At 53.8% G+C, this 16603-nt stretch overlaps 2 protein-coding genes across 17 annotated transcripts; one reads left to right on the top strand and one right to left on the bottom strand.

Moving 5' to 3' along the window:
• Window positions 1-174: 174 nt before the first annotated feature.
• SHC1 (SHC adaptor protein 1) lies at window positions 175-12074 on the bottom strand. 16 transcript variants are annotated; one of them, XM_005663338.4, is made up of 14 exons: window positions 11916-12074; window positions 10998-11074; window positions 8256-8423; window positions 7617-7687; window positions 6964-7027; window positions 6692-6811; window positions 6362-6415; window positions 6118-6169; window positions 5821-5947; window positions 4077-4275; window positions 3918-3987; window positions 3704-3838; window positions 3013-3251; window positions 175-1847 (listed from the first exon to the last, which is right to left on the bottom strand). In XM_005663338.4, exons 3-14 carry the CDS (start codon window positions 8418-8420, stop codon window positions 1719-1721), a joined length of 1425 nt encoding a protein of 474 aa, XP_005663395.1. In that variant the 5' UTR covers window positions 8421-8423; window positions 10998-11074; window positions 11916-12074; the 3' UTR covers window positions 175-1718. The 16 variants fall into 16 exon arrangements, with proteins under 16 accessions (XP_005663395.1, XP_020945403.1, XP_084878957.1 ...); XM_021089744.2 differs by having other exon boundaries at window positions 3704-3835; XM_085022831.1 differs by lacking the exon at window positions 11916-12074 and adding an exon at window positions 11220-11770.
• Window positions 12075-12358: 284 nt separating this feature from the next.
• Window positions 12359-16172, top strand: CKS1B (CDC28 protein kinase regulatory subunit 1B). Its single transcript, NM_001243542.1, has 3 exons — window positions 12359-12469; window positions 14944-15071; window positions 15675-16172. The coding sequence occupies exons 1-3, from the start codon at window positions 12411-12413 to the stop codon at window positions 15725-15727; spliced, it is 240 nt and encodes a 79-aa protein (NP_001230471.1). The 5' UTR covers window positions 12359-12410; the 3' UTR covers window positions 15728-16172.
• The last annotated feature ends 431 nt before the right edge of the window (window positions 16173-16603 follow it).

Here is a 16603-nt window from a genome sequence, read left to right as displayed (position 1 = left end):
TGGTCCCACCGCCCCTTCTCTCCGAACCCCCATGCGCTCACTGGAGCCCGAGCCCACCAAGGCCAGGTGGGCCCAGCCACACAGCGCACCGAGGTGGCCGCGGCCTCCCACCTCCTACTGCCCCGAGGGGCCCACAGCCGACAATTGGCAGCGGCAGAGACCAAGAGGCCGAGATAGAAGAAATATGGATTTTAATGAAGATTCTTCCCCTTTGGTATAAGTGAGACCCGTGAAGACATCCAAACAAAAAGAAAAAAAAAAAAAAAAACAATTTATAAAAGAGGAGGCGAGGATTTAGACAGTGCTTCTCCCTTATCCACGGGACCTAAGGACAGAGCAGGACCGGCTTCTCTGTCTTTGCGGCAGGGCCCGGCTTGGACAAGGGACTCCGAAACTGCGGGTTGAAAGTCCCCACGACCCCCGTGGGAAACTAGCACTAATTCAGCCCAACTTGTGCCTCCTGGCCTGGTGGTGGGAGGCCCAAGTTTCTCTAGTCCTAGTTCACACTCAGACTCAGTTCTCTCCGGTGGAAGAGAGGCTGCTGCCGGTCCCAACTGCTTCACAAGCTGGGGTGAGGAAAAGGTCAGGAGTTGTAAAAGGGCTTTGAAGAGTCAAAGAGGTGATGTAGAAACGCTACCGATTATTATCATTTTGTGCTCAAGAAGAAGCTATGGAAAACAAATGAGGAAAGTAAATCTACAGCCCTAAAACATAGGCGAATAAAATAAAAAATAAATGCAGTTCCAAATCTACCAATGATATTTGGGGATTGTCTACTGCTTTAGAGTCTCAAGGCCCCTGTTCCCACCTCCACAAAAATCCACCTGGGAGAATGGATAGTTCAGTCATCACCCCTATCCCCCCAGCAGGGGGAGGCAGGGCAGAGGCTACAGGAAGAAGGGCTATACTTTGGCTGTAGATATAACATGCATGCAACATGGGAGGGGTGGGTGTACGAAATGTTTATATACAGACCCCTGGGGCCAGGGGTCCTGGCCAGGAGGCACTGAGCAAGGGAGGGGTCCATCTCCCCACTGGCCAAGAGGGGGGCTCTGAGGCAGTCTCTAAGGGTGGCATATCCCCGGGGAGAGGGGACAGTTGCCACTCCTGCCTCTCTTCGTCCAACCTGAACTGGAGAGGGTGCTGAGCAAGGAGAGGACCGGGTCCCAGAAGCCAAGGTGTCAGCACCCGTGTCCTTGACTTCAGGGGCCCAAGAGCTCTTTGCATAAAATATCTTCAGACCTAGCAGATGGTCAAAGGCACAAAGTTTAAATGCTCGGAAAGAGGGTGGTGTGAGAGGGGTCTGGGGTACCCTGAGCCCAGGGGTGGACTAAAGGTGTGATTCATTCCCCGTTCCCTGGAAGGGTGATGTCGCCACTGGGCCAATCACCACAGGACATGTTCCAGCACAAGGAGGCACACTGCCTAGGCCTCCAGTACCCACCTTGGGGAAGGGGGTATCAAGTTGGCACAGGAAAGGCCCAGGGAAGGGGGCCGCTCTGTACATTAATACTTTGGTGAGGTTTGGGGAGAAGCAGGACTCTACCCCTGGCTCCTGACTCAAACCCTCTCCCTCAGCTGGATGCTGAACCCACTGTCCACACTACCCCCAGCCCTATGCAGGGCCAAGCCCACAGAACACTCCCAAGTGAGGTCCTGAGAGGGAACAGGGTGGTAGGAGTCGCAGGGCATCTTCTGGGAGAGAGCACTGGGACAGATCACAGTTTCCTCTCCACAGGTTGCTGGAGACACAGTTCGCTGCCCGCAGAGATGATGGGCAAGTGATTGTCCATGTGGTAGCTGATGAGGTGACTGACACTCTCAAAGCGGTGATCCTTTGTCCGAACCTGGCAAGTGGGAAGGGAGAGGGCCAATTCAGGCAAAGAGTCAAATACAACCTCAGTCCCCAAGACTGAGCAAACTGAAATATTCAAGAGAGGTGAGGAAGGAGAAAAAGATGGCAGGAGAGGGAGGACTGTCAGTCGTGATGACTGAGGCCTCCCTAGAAAAAGAAACTGGAGCTAGCCATGGCATTGAGCAGTAGATAGGTGAATTGGGAAAAGGCAGAGGGGACATCAGCCCAGAAATCGGGAAGCTGGAGTTCCCGTTGTGGCTCAGTGGTTAACAAATACGACTAGGAACCATGAGGTTGCGGGTTCGATGCCTGGCCTCGCTCAGTGGGTTAAGGATCTGGCGTTGCTATGAGCTGTGGTGTAGGTCTTAGATGCAGTTCGGATCTGGCGTTGCTGTGGTGTAGGCTGGCAGCTACAGCTCTGATGCAACTCCTAGCCTGGAAACTTCCATATGCTGTGGGTACAGCCCCAAAAAGACCAAAAAAAAAAAAAAATATCATCCTGAGTGAAGTAAGCCTGACAGAAAAATATAGTATCATATGATATCGCTTATATGTAAAATCTAAAATAAAGAAATAGAAATGAACTTATGTACAAAACAGAAATAGACCCACCGACATAGAAAACAAATTCAAGGTTACCAAAGGGCAAAGGGGGAGGGATAAATTAGGAGTTTGGGATTCATAAATATACACTGCAATATATATAATAGATAACCAACAAGGACCTACTGTGTAGCACAGGGAACTATACTCAGTAATTTGTAATAACCTATAAGGGAAAAGAATCTGAAAAAAATATATATATATACATATGTATAAAACCAAAGCCCTTTGCTATACACCTGAAACTAACAACTATACTTCAATTTAAAAAATGTTTTTAAAAGAGAGGCTCAGGTGAAATGAGCACCTTCTAGCTCTCATGGGCATAAGGGCTGGGGACTGGCCAGGATTAAAGGGAACGCAGCTTAGGTTCAGGGATGTGAGAAGGGAAAGAACCCCGAGCCACCACAGAGGGGAGGCCAGGCACCTGAGAGGCCCAGACAGAGGTGCCCGTCGGGCCAAGTCTAGGAAGCAGTGAGGGCAAGAACAGGGCTGCCCGGGAGGGTGCTGCACCGTCCTTCCTGCCACGCCACCCATGCCTCTGCCACACTCACCACACCCTCAGGGTCCACCAGGAGCAGGTGCTTGGGCTGCCCACTCTGCAAGCCGGTCAGCACGTACTGGCCAGGTGTGGTCGTGCTTTCCCGCACCAGGAAGTCCCCGTTGAGCTGCAGCAGTGCCTCGGCCTCGCGCCGGCTCAGCTTCCCGTGGAACCAGGGCTCCCCTCGGAGCTGCTCGGCCATGGCCACCGACTGGGGAGGTGGAGGCACCCGAAGGGCATCTTCGAAGGGCTCTGGGGGTGCAGAGAGAGGGCTAGGAGGGGGGCTGGCACGACACATGCCCAGGGCCCAGACCTTCAGGGAGGGGAAGCCAGGAAGGAAAGAGCAGATAAGCAGGAAAAGAAGAGGAACCCAGGAATTCCCGTCATGGCTCAGTGGTTAACGAATCCGACTAGGAACCATGAGGTTGCGGGTTCGATCCCTGGCCTTGCTCAGTGGGTTAAGGATCTGGCATTGCCGTCAGCTGTGGTATACGTTACAGACGCGGCTTGGATCTGGTGTTGTAGCTCTGGCGTAGGCTGGCAGCTACAGCTCCGATTCCACCCCTAGCCTGGGAACCTCCATATGCCATAGGAGTGGCCCAAGAAATGGCAAAAAGACAAAAAAAAAAAAAAAAAAAAAAAAAAAAGAAGAAGAGGAACCCAGCGGGAAGAGGCAGGTGCAGGAAAGACAGAGGCGCACTTACTCATGTCAAAGAGGTCTCGGGGTGCACTGCCATTGATAGTAGGATTGGGGGGCCCGGCCCCGGCCCCTGCTTGCCGGGCCTTGTCTAGGTTCTGGACGTTGACATAAGAGGGATCATCAAAGAGCTCTCTGCCTGCTGAAGAAAGGGAGGCTTTACAGCGACCCCCGCCCTGCTTCGCACACCCCGGCTCTGCCCCTCTCAGCCCCCTTCCTACCTGGGCAGGGTGGAGGCGGCAGCATCTGTTTGCGGGCTTCTGGGTCGCCCCCAGGAGGCTGCCCCACAGGCTGAAGGGACAAAAAATCAGGTGAGGCCAGAGGCCCTAACCAGCCACTCCCGTCCTGGGCCCAGCCCACTTCCCCCCCAAGCAACTCACCAGTGTGGCTCCCAGGTGGCTGGGGGTCTGGGCGCTGGGGGGAGTGGGTCGAGCAGCCCCTGGGGGCACTCCTTCCCGAAGCCTCATGTCCACTACCCCCCCAAGAGGGGGCTCCTTCCCCGGAAAGTCATTATAGTACTGATGGTCAGGCGGCTCTTCCTCCTCCTCATCCCAAGCTGAGCCATCGAAGCCAGCCATCCTGGGAGGGACAGGAAGGAGAGAGGCACGTGGGAGGGAGGACGGAGGGAGAAGAGAACAGCGGCCATGGACTGCGCAATCCCTGAGGGGCAGGCTTGACGTGGGGTGTTTTATATATGGAATCATGTCCTCCTCCTGGCAACCCTAGAAGGTAGGTTTCATTTCCTTCTCCGATTTTGTAGATGAGGAAAATGAGGGAGGGTCGGGGGTGAAAAGATTTACCCTGGTCTCCCAACTAAAAATTGGTGAAGGGAGTTCCTGTCGTGGTGCAGTGGAAACGAACCCGACTAGGAACCATGAGGTTGCCGGTTCGACCCCTGGCCTCGCTTAGTCGGTTAAGGATCCGGTGTTGCCGTGAGCTGTGGTATAGGTCACAGACGAGGCTCGGATCCTGCGATGCTGTGGCTGTGGCCGTAGGCTGGCAGCAACAGCTCCAATGAGACCCCTAGCCTGGGAACCTCCATCTGCCATGGGTGTGGCCCTAAAACAAACAAACAAACAAAAAAAAAGTGGTGAAGGAGTTCCTGTCGTGGCTCAGTGGGAACGAACCCGACTAGTATCCATGAGGATGCAGGTTTGATCCCTGCCCTCGATCAGCGGGCTAAGGATCCAGTGTTGCTGTGGTTGTGGCGCAGGCCGGCAGCTACAGCTCTGATGCTACCCCTAGCCTGGGAACCTCCATATGCCACAGGTGTGGCCCTCAAAAGACTAAATAAATAAATAATTTAAAAAATTAAAAAATAAAATAAAAAGTGGTGAATCTGAGAGACATAAGTTCAAATTTGACTTTAGAGGCATGCCCTCGATCGTTATGCTGTCTCCCAAGAGGGAGGGGAAGCAGCACCACTATTTGGGGTGCTCCACCTACAGCATATGGAGGTTCCCAAGCTAGGGGTCAAATTGCACCTGGAGCTGCCGGTCTACACCACAGCCATAGCAATGCCAGATCCAAGCCATGACCTACCCCGCAGCTCACGGCAACGCCGGATCCTTAACCCAGAGACAGAGGCCAGGGACTGAACCTGAATCCTCATGGATACTAGTCGGGTTTGTTACCGCTGAGCCACAACAGAATCTCCCTCTGGAATATTTTAACCTCCCCTAAATTCTCAACACTGCTGGTCTGAAGTGGGAGAGGTAAGGATCTCAGGAAAGAGCCATGCTCCCTCGCCCAAATTCTTGATGGCTTCTAGGGGCAAGAAGGCACTAAATATGGAGAAATGGGCAAGAGAGAGGGACAGGCCAGAAAGAGATGGCTGGGACTAGGAAAGCCCATCCAGCCAGGAAGAGCTGGAGCGGGCGGCCCTGGACTACAGCTCCAGCACGGGCACCCGAGAGGAAGAGCTGGCCTGGCAGCAGGCAGGGCCTCGAAAGGCCTTCCCCATGGCCTCAGGAAACGTAAGAATAGCAGGAAGTGGGAAGCAGGGGCTCACAGGTTATTTCCTTCCCTGCTCCTCTCTGAGCTCAAGCGTGGGAAGAGCAGACCTACTTTTCCAATTCCGGTCCCAGCCCGAGAGCTGCCCCCCCCCACCGCTCGCCTGCTCACCTGTCATGAGGGGTGACCAGCTTGGGCGGGTTCCTGAGGTATTGTTTGAAGCGCAACTCAAAGGCCTGGCCAATGGTGCTGATGACGTCCTGAGCAAGCCCTTCGGGACACTCCAGGATGTGGCAGGCTGGGGGCACAGCAGAGGCTGTCAGGGAACTCGGGGGGAAGGCGGGGGGCACGCACAGACGGGGCCCTCGCCCTCATTCTCCGCAGCAGGAGCCCCTGCTGAGCTCCCGGGTCCTGCTCACCTGTCTCTCTGACAGCCGGCCCCACCCAGCGCTCCCCACCACGCCTCACCTCTCTGATTCACCGGGTCTTTGGCAACATAGGCGACATATTCGGCTGTGTCCTGGGGTAGACAGAATCAGAAGAGGCCAGTTAGCTCAACGGTAGAGCCCCACCTCAGTCCTGACCCCTCAAACCCGGCCCTAAGCAGCTATTGCCTCGGTCCTAGCACACTCACCTCTCTAGCCAGTTTTCCCCCCCCCCATCCCAAGCCCCTCTCTCCTCTCCCACCACCTTGGTGCACTCCCCGACTCACCGGGTCCCCGCCGGACGCAAACGAGATGGATTGCATATGGTGGTTGGCGATGATCTGAGGGTTAGGGCAGAGGATGGAGAAGGAAGGGAAGGACGGGTGTCAGGCAGCCTGAGGGTCCACTGGGCACCCCCCACCACTGGCCCGGGACCCCAGCGTCCCTTTGGCTTCTCAACCCATGTCCTCCTAATCTACACCTTCCCTACAGCTCTGCTGCGCCCAAGGCTTCTCTGCTAAGTTCTTGCCCTCGTGGCCAGGTTCCCACTGAGCCTTCCCATCGGTGTTTCTGCACGCCCTCACCCCCCGCCCTGACCCTGACTCCACCCCACCAACCTGTTTGCAGTCTGCGGCCATGAGGTTGAGGCTGCTGGTGGAGACGGTGAGAGTGATTGGCATTCCAGCAAATTTCAGGTTACTCCTCCCCAGGATGGAGCTGAGTGGGCGGCCACAGGGCTGGGGAAGGGCCCCAGGTCTCAGAAGCTGGGAGATCCCACACCAGGAAACCGCCCGCACTCCTGCCCTTCTCCCCACACGCGCCACACTAGCCTTGCCCCTGCTCCTCCGCATCTCCCGGCAGCATCCCCCGTGCCGTGGACCCCAGGTACCTTTCTCCTCCTTGTCGCCCCCTTCGCACCCGGCACAGCCTCACACACCAGACTGATGGCCTCCCTGGGGAAAGAGGGGTACTCAGACCCAGAGCCTGCCTCCCACTCGGCTGGGGCTGCCACAGGGCTGGGGGAGGGGAAGGCCAGGCCAGACTCCAGGGGCACTCCAGGCTCTTTGTCGTGGTGGATTGAATTAAGGGCCTTTAATATTTGATGACACTGAGAGGCCGCTTCCTGGCTGATTGGGTTAGGGCCTCAGTGGGTCTGGCCCCACCCCCTTCCAGCTACCAAATGTCCCAGCCCCTTCCCAAAGGCGGTGGTGGTGGTGGTGGTGGTGGTGGCGGCAGTGGTGGTGGCGGCGGTGGTGGCGGCGGCAGCGGCGGGCAGCAACCTTCCATCTACCCCCATTTTCCACTCAAGCTCCAGCTGCCAGCTGCCTCTGCCACCTCCCCCACAACTCCCCAGGCTGGAAACGTAGAAGGAGCCGGGTCAGAGTTGTCTCTTTTCATTGAGACTTAGACTGACTCTCCTACCTGTCTCTAAATCGCCTTCCCCACCCAAAGACAAGCCAGCACTAGCCACCACCACCAAGCGACCCCCTCCCGGCCTGAATGCCAGGAGCCCTGCGCTCTCGGCCCCGCCTCCCCACGAACCTGGTGACCTGAGTCCGGGTGTTGAAGTCCAGGGCGCGCATCGACTGCAGGACCTCCACACAGCCCATGTACTGAGGGGAGGGATGCGAGGAGGAGAGTCAGCCGCCCCCCTCCAGCCTCTTCACAAAGGGCCGTAGGACTCTGCCCTACGTGGTCCCTCAGGGAAGAAGAGATGAAGTTCTGCCCCGCTGCCCGTGGCTCCATCCCACAGAGTGCAGGACAATAGGGGGTGAGGAGAGAAGGGCGAGCTAGGAGGACCTCCTGCACAGTGGGGGGTGGGGGGAGGGAATTTGGAGGGGAGCGACAGGCCCTGGCTGGGATGGAGTGACAACTCCAGAAAGGGGGAGCAGACTGGAGGGGAGTCACTCAAGAGCCACTCATTCCAACACTTACTAAGGGCCTGTCCTGGGCTTTGTGCTGAGCATGGCAGGCTGGGGGTAGGGGTGGGGGAGTCGCAGGACCCAAGGGGACCCAGACAGAGCTGGAAGAGAAGGGGCTACAGAATCAGAGAAGGCGCACAAAAGGCTTAAGAAACAGGACACGGAAACCAAGGGAGTTGCTGGGGAAAAGAAGGGGCGAAAAAGAGAGACTCATGAGCAGAGGAACTGAAGGGGTCAGGGAGGGAGGACGCTCACTCACCCGAACCAAGTAGGAAACCCCGGGTCCCATGACTTTGTCGTTGGGATGCAGCCAGCCCCGCGTGGGCTTATTGACGAAGCTCCCGTGGCGGGTCCACTCCTCGCCCCCCAGCTGGCCCCCTTCCACCCGAGTCCTGCGCCCGCCGCCTCCACTCAGCTTGTTCATGTCCTGGAGGAAGGGTAGGGGGCCCGAGTCGGGTACAGCTGCCCCGACGGTCCCCTCCCCATCCTCGGCTGCCCTTCCTGGCTCCCCCTTCGGCCCTGGGCGCCCCCCAGCTGGGTTGGCCAGCTTCAGGTTGCTCATCCGGGGGAAGAAGGAGCACAGGGTGGTGGGGCTGTCGTCCCCTGGCAGAGGTGGCAGCATGGGCCCCAGGGACGAGGCTGACGGGGAAGGCAGCTCCTCTGGTGGAGTGGACCCTGAAGCCCCCTCCTCCAGCGATGACAGAGACTCATTCCGAAGTGGGTTGTACTTGGGCTTGGGGGGCAGGAGATCCATGGCTGGAGTGAGAGGGAGGCTGCTGCCCAGCCTGGCCCCCCTGCCAGTCAGGGCAAGGGGGCCAGGCAGGGGGCATCCCCAGGCCCTTAGCCTGATCGGACCTCTGTGGCCCAGGGGTCTCAAGGGTCCTGGGGAGGGAGAGGGACAAGTGGCTCTGGCTCCCGCGGCTCAGACCCAGACAGTTCCAGGCCCCATCTCTGCCCAGCGTGGAGCCTCTTCTCTGGCTGAGAGGAGAACAGGCTGGACCTAGAGCTGCCTGGCTCCTCCCCAGGGGCGGGGAGCAAAGGGGAGAGACCAATCCCGTGGACAGTGCTGACTCACAGGCTCTGAGGGGCTGAGCCCCCAACACCGCCCCAACCTAGAACTCTTTCGGGGCAGAGTGCACCGTGCCCCCACCGCCCGCCCCACCCCCGTCCCCCCCCCCCCGCCCCCACCCCGGCCCACCCCGTACAAACAACATGTAATCTAGGGAGGAGTAGAGTGGGATTGGAAGGGAAGGATGGAGGGGTGAGAAGGAAAGGAGGGCGATAAGAGGAGGTCTGGATCAATCCAAACCGGACATGGGCAGGTCAAAGGGAGCAGGAAGCTGGTGGGGGGAGTGGGGAATGAGGGAGGAAACAGAGGCAGCTGGGGGTGGGAAAGGGAGGGGATCCCTGAGCTCAGCATTTCCCTTCCTGTCCTGGTCGAACACTCAGATTCCCTCATCCCCCAGCACCCCCTAGTCTCGGTCATTAGCATCCTCCGCTGCAACAGCCGGGGAGGGAGCTACAGAAATGGGAAAAGGAAGGACATGGTCCCGGTGGATGCAGAGAGGGGCCAAGGGGAAGGGCAGAGCTGGTGAAGTAAGGGAATGAAGTCCCTTACTTCATCATCATGATGGGTGTTGCATCAGGGAGCCACCAGGCAGGAGCCGGAGCAGACGACAGGCTGGTGGAGGCTTGTTCTCTGCATGGCGTCTACCATGCCAAGGAGCAGCAACTCATGCCAGGCACCCTTCTGCAGCCCCCCACCACTTTCCGCAGCCAAGCAAGTTATCAAGGGTAGGAGGGGTGGGGGCTGCCAGGGCACTGACACTAACGTCAGTGCCCTGGACCTGCAGGTAAGCTCCTACCCCTCCTCTGGCCGTAGGGACCCTAGAGAGTACAGGTATCCACCACAGAGCCCGAGGCCCCACCCCGCCAGGGGCAGCGTCTGGCTGGGGAGGGGAGAGTGAAACAGTTCTCCAAGAGGAGGGGGACGGGGGCTACAGGCCACGAAGGGATAGGGTAGGCAGAAGACCAATCTGTGCCAAGGGGAAAGGAGTGCCAGGAAAAGGAGGACTGAGGCTGGACACAGGAAACAGTCTCAAACCCATTCCTTCCACCCACAGCTTCACGCCAGCTCTGCTCGAGGGGGCCATGGAGGCAGCTGGAAAGTGACCAAGAAATAAAGAGTGAAAGATATATATAGCCCCCCAGGCTGGCCTCGGAATATCTATCCTTAAATTTATCTCCCAGGATAAAAAGACAGCAAATAATCATAGGATTATAGTGATCAACAGCACCAGCACTTCGAACGTGTCAGACACTGTGCTTATCACCTCCTCTTGGTCCACAACGGAGGAGAGCTTTGCCACTCCATTTGCCACTCCTGGGAAGAAACTCTATGGCTCTCTTTCCTAAGGCCTCAGCTCCCAGGCCTAGAGAGAATGAAGAAAGTATGCTGCCGGAGCCTCACACCTTCCACACACACAAACACACACCAGGATGTGCTCATCTTCAGAGGCAGGCATTTGGTGGCTGCCTGCAGGATCCAGAGGTCGTGGATGACCAACAGGTGTGGGCATCGTCAGACAAAAGAGAGGAAGCAGGGCTCTTTAAATTTACGTAGGAAGAAAAGAGATTGCTACTGAGAGTCCTGGCCTCTGGGTGTGGGGAAGAAGCTGCGTGTGGCGCCTCAGCCCAGTAGGGAGGAGGAGGCAAGAGCGGCGGAAAGTAGCAGGAAATGGCGAAAGCCTCAGGAATGTTTCCAGAAGGGAAGGCTGGGCAAGCGGGAAAGAGGAATGCCCAGACTAGAACTCTGGTTAGGGGGAAGGGAAGAGCCAGAGAAATGCTGCGGCCTGAGGAGGCCCTTAAAAAAAAAAAAAAAAAAAATCAAAGAGCAAAAAGGACACTGTTCCCTAACCCACTGCAAGCCACTTTCTGGTGATAGAAAATTTGCGCTTCTGTCACACCCACATGTCGCACATCAACAAATCCATGGCCCTACCCAGCTCCCGACGATGACCACGACGACGACGATGGACAGGTATGAGACAAACAGCTGTTTCTGGGGTGGAGTCGGTCCTGGGAAGGGAAACTCAGGGAGTGGGGTTGGGAGTCTATGAGCAAGTCTCCCTCCCGCTCTCGTGCCAAACCCCAAGTCCAGCCCCCTACAAGTAGGTCCACCCTTGTAAGGGGATAAGGACAAGGGCTGCCTCTAATCTCTTACTTCTCAGAACCAGAGATGTGAACTTTTGCCTTCCTACCCGGTGGAGCATGAGAGCTCAGGAAAATTGAGCTAGAGGCCCCAAAGAGAAAAAGAACAGGGAAATGTAAGCAGGTGACGTTCCAGGGGCTGAAGACAAAGCTCCCCAGGCGATGACCTGGGACCTACAGGGATAAAGATCTTGAGGGGGCGTGGTCCCTTAGGACGCGTGCATCAGAGATTTCCAGGAGGCCAGGCTTCTGGGCGATCAGACGTGGATTAGGGAAGGGGCGGAGCTTCTAGAGGGGCGGAAACCCTAGAGAGGAGTGGCTTCACGAATTCAAGCAGATCTTTGAGGGGCAGGGCTTTGCCCTTTGGGGAGATAGGCTTTTTGACAGACAGGAGTTAGCGGAGAATCGTCGCGAGGCGGGGTTTCGGGTAATTGGAAAGACTTAACGTTGGGTTTCTAGGAGTAAGGCTTGGAAGCATGTCTAGGGGTGGGACTTCCAGGAAAGCTGGGCGACGGGGTGGGGTCGGGGACAATAAACGGAAAATAAGTCGGGGTTCAGGGAGCCCCCTGAAGTTGGGAGGTGGGACTTCCGGGGAGGGGGTCGCAGGGGGCGGGACTTATAAATGAAGACCGGAAGTAGGGTCCCGGGAGAGGGGTTCCGGGGTGGAGGGGAGGTTCGCCTAAGGAGAAAAAAAAAGGTCCCAACTCACCAGGGCTTCATGGGGTCTCCGCACCGCACCGCGGGTCGATTTGGTTCCGGATCACGCCACTGCCTCCTTAGGTCGCCGCTCCAACTTTCTCCCCGGGCCCGGCCTCCCTGGAGAAACTTTATTGCACTCACTTCCGGCCTTACTAACCCCTGACCCTCTACCTCATCGTCCCTCCTTCACCCGTCCCACTTTCCCAAATCAGCCAATGATGCGCGAGAACGCTCACAGGGCAGTGATAGCCTATAAGAGGCCTATTTTTGCCCTACGTTTTTCTTTAGAAACTTAAGCAGTGCACTCCAATAAGGACCTGAAGAGAAGCAAATCTAAGCCAATCGAAGGCTTGGAAGTGGAGTTGTCCCGCCTTCCGCCAGGCGGACCAATAGGAAGCGCGGGCGGCGTGTTTGAAAGCGAGGCCAAAGAGGGTGGGAGCGCGTGCTGCTGGGAGTTGTTTGGAGGTTGGCGGTGCGGTGTTGACGGTCCTCTGGCAGAGCGATCATGTCGCACAAACAAATTTACTATTCGGACAAATACGACGACGAGGAGTTCGAGTACCGGTTAGTGCCGGCGCGGGGGCAGTATCGAGGTGGTGAGCTTTGACAAGTGTGGGCACGAGGAATTAGTAACAGGGACCGAAGGTATAGAGTCGGCGCATGCGCAAGAGGTTAACGGGAATGGGTGTGCGCTTTGAGCGTAAGGCGCATGCGCTAAGGGTAGGGGGTCGCTCAAAAAAGCCTAAAAGTGGTAGTGAATTTGTAGTAAGCTCTCCCGTGGGGAGGAGGCGTAGGTGGGCGTGGTTAGAGTGCTGACCATCCCCACTCTTGAGGGTTTCTGGATCATTCTCTCCAATTTGCTCAGCAGATTGAACTTGACTTCTTGAGACTGCTTGTATCACCGCAACACCACAGAGCCTCTGGGGTCGGGAGAAGCTCGAATTTTCCTCGCCTCTTCAAAGTGAGGGGAGTTCTGAGAGAGCCTGAGTGGTGTTCATTAATTCTTGGAAAAGGAGCGTGGTTGTCTGGCTTGTTTTATAGGAAGGGGGCTTTGAAGATCAGGAGTGGAATAAAACTGGCCAGAAGCATTGAGTAAAGACTTAATACGGACCTAATAGATGACCTTCAAATATTTGAAGGGCATCTACTTGGGAAACAGCTTATAGGTTTCAGATGTTGTGCTAAAGTGCAGGGATAAGCCATGGTGCCTGCTTTCACCAAAACTTTTTTAAGTCTGTGGAAATACTCAGAAGGTGGTACTTGGCATGATAGAACTTTGTACAGGCTGTGATGGGAGCAGTAGGACTTGCCAAGCACAGCGAAGAAAGTGAGTCGCTCCAGAGTTTGCATTTGATAAATCCTAACCATAATTCTAGATTAGAAAATTAGGGAAGAAAAGGAGTTCTGCAAATGTTGGCATTCCACCAATCTGTGTTAATTGTAATACTTAAAACACCTGGAAGCTTGGTTGTTTTGTATTTCTTCTGCAGCCTAGTGCAGGGCTCTGGGCCCTCTGGAGAACTTGGAGTGTGCCAACAAATACATAACTATATGTATGCCACATGGTTGGGAAAAGACCCCGAGCCCTGTTTGGACCTAATTAACTTTCTTTTCCTCACCTGTTTTCCTCTCCATCTAAAGGAGGCTAACTAAAATTAGGTGCTTATAATTTATAAGGGCTAGGGGAACATCACTAGTTTCCTCCCCTGGAATATGTAAGACTTGGCAGTGATACCTGGTTTAAGAGAAGAGGTTTTATTATGTGTTGCTTTTTTTATTTGTTTTTTGGGGCTATTGGGATTTTTTTTTGTCTAAATGGGTATGGAAGCCAGTCTTTACTCCAGGGACTTATTAGGATGTAAGCTATTTTCAAATATTTAGACTAGAATGGACTCTTTGGGGTTCCCGTTGTGGTTCAGCGGTCATGAACCTGACTAGTATCCATGAGGATGCAGGTTCAATCCCTGGCATCGCGCAGTGGGTTAAGGATCTGGCATTGCCATGAGCTGTGGTTTAGGTCCCAGACGCTGCTCTGATCCTGAGTTGCTGTGGATGTGGCAGCTTTCATAGGCCACAAGTGAGGCTCTAAAAAGAAAAAAAAAAAATGTCTCTTTGGAGAAAAAAAAAATCTGTTAGCACAGAGAGAGCATTCGGTACATTTTCATTGAACATGCTAAAGTCTGTCTGGGTCAGCCCAATCCAAATCAGAATAGTAACTTCTTTGCCATGAAAGGGACTTATGCTTGATTAGGAAAGCATGCAGTTTCCCAAAAGAAATCTCATGGCACATCCCTTCAGAGTTAGGAAAGTAAAATTAAAGGAGAAGACATTTACATTTCTGCCTTTGTGCTGGCTGCTTTTTTTTTTTTTTTTTTTTTTTTTGGCTTTTTAGGGCTGCACTAGCAGCATATAGAGGTTCCCAGGCTAGGGGTTGAATCAGAGCTGTAGCCACCAGCCCACGCCGCAGCATCTGCTGCCTACACAACAGCTCACGGCAACACCAGATCCTTAACCCACAGAGCGAGGCCAGGCATTGAAACTGCGTCCTCATGGACACTAGTCAGAATCATTTTCCCTGAGCCACAGTGGAAACTCCTGTATTGGCTTTTCTATACAGTACTCCCTGATAGGCCTTTCCTGTCCATGAAATCATGTCCCTCCCTTCCTTACCAACCCTGTGCAAAACTGCCTTTAATTATTAACACTGTGTGTGTTGTGGGGCTCCCATTATATTGTTCTAGGGTAATCAACTAGAAGACTGTAATCTCCGAGAAGGCTGAGGCAGTGCCTGGAATTTAGGTGCTCCTTCACTGGTGTTATCCATTAATTTGTACTTTTTAATATCCTTTTGTAAGAATTTACGTAACGTGGCCTTTATTTTCTAGCTGCCTCTGCCCCACAGTGAGATTATACAAACTCCCTGCCATTAGGAACCGGTTTTTCTTTCCTTTCCTCTCTTGGTTGTAAATGCAGGCACTCGTCTGACAGTGTACCCGGTAATGAAACCAATTCCCCGCCTTCCCATGTTTCTGTTACAGGCACGTCATGTTGCCCAAGGACATAGCCAAGCTGGTCCCTAAAACCCATTTGATGTCTGAATCTGAATGGAGGAACCTTGGCGTTCAGCAGAGTCAGGGATGGGTCCACTATATGATCCATGAACCAGGTCAGTGCACTGGCAGAAAGCAATCATGTAGGCCTGTGGGAATAAAGGAATGATAAGATCACATGGCCCAGAGAAATAAGGGGAAGGTGGGGGTGGTTTACTGCGTTACCCCACCAGCTATCTAGAAAAACAGAAGTGACCAAAAATAAGAACGTATCTGGGAAGTTCAGACCCAACCTGTCACTGAAAAAAATCTTTAATCTAGTTCAGTCAGAGGGTGCTCTCTTTTTCAGGCCACATATACCCTGGTAGAAGTTATGGCCCCTGCTTCACTCTCCATCGGAAAGTGAATTTTTGGAAGTGTTCCAGATAAACCCAAGGAAAAGTACACTTCTTGATAAAACACCAGACACCAAACTGCCAGGCAAAACTAATAAAGGACACCCTGGGGCTGTACAAACATAGCAAGAGAAACGATGTTAATAATTTTGTACTTGGTACACAGGCCTGGCCTCTGGGTCTGCATCTTAGGTCACATGCTTAAGTCTTAATTTAGTTACAAAGATCTGAGTGGGTGATAGCTGGGAAGTAGGAGCAGATGACACTATAGGTTGTGCATAGGATCATATGAGCTTGTCTCTTAGATTTCACTCACTTTTTCAGAACCTCATATCTTGTTGTTCCGGCGGCCACTGCCCAAGAAGCCAAAGAAATGAAGCTGGGGAGCCATTTTTTTCAGCCTCAAGCTTTACGCAGCTGTCCTCACTTGCTAACGTTTTTCTGATGACATTATTGTGTTGCCTTCTTGTTTCTCACTTTGATATTTAAAGAATGTTCTATACACTGTTTGACTGTGCTGATGACTGCTTTGCTCCTTAAGCAGAGCCAACAGGACCACGGCCCAGCCGGATGAGTACTCTTTGGGTTGCAAACCAATGTAAACTCTGTATCCAGAATACACTAGGCAGATGGAGGAAGCATCTGAGAATAAGACCATGGCTGTTACAAGGATTGTGTAAACTTGCTGTTTCGTTTTTTTTCCCCGCCAGGTGTTGTGTGTATGGTGATTTATGTTTCAATGTATTGGAAGCTTTCCATTTTATTCAAGAAATCTGTTCCATGTTACAAGCCTTGATTAAAGAGGAAGTTTTTATAATCTAATTGTCTAATTATAAAGGTTTTTCTCCCCCCTCCATCCCATTCACTATCGTGGTTCTAATTACATGCCCTTCGGTGAGATAATGAAGCTCAGCTCTTTGCAGATAATGAGGTTTATTTCAACCTCAGGTAACTGGTTTTTAATCTACTTTAAGCAGACTTTGCTGTCAAACAGCTACTGAAATACGTTTCTAACTACAGGCCTAAGAGGTTATCTAGGGACAACATCATCTCATCAAAACAAATGAACTGTTTTCTATGGTCATGGATGCTGCTAAGATAGCTCTGATTTTTGAAGAGCATACAAGGGTAATGAGAGGGGCCTGTCAGCCAGAGGCTGCTAGTGCACTTCACTTCCTGCCCAGCCTAAGGCTCGGGCACACCTATGGCCTGTTCACTCCACACACTGGTTTAGGGGTGTTTTCAGTGGTTCT

The sequence above is a fragment of the Sus scrofa genome, chromosome 4, assembly GCF_054392235.1.
Source record: "Sus scrofa isolate SSC_HxYL_T2T_F1_AM1 chromosome 4, Sscrofa_HxYL_maternal_Yorkshire_Landrace_v2.0, whole genome shotgun sequence".
NCBI lineage: Eukaryota > Metazoa > Chordata > Mammalia > Artiodactyla > Suidae > Sus > Sus scrofa.
This window is presented reverse-complemented; position numbering and strand designations above follow the sequence as displayed.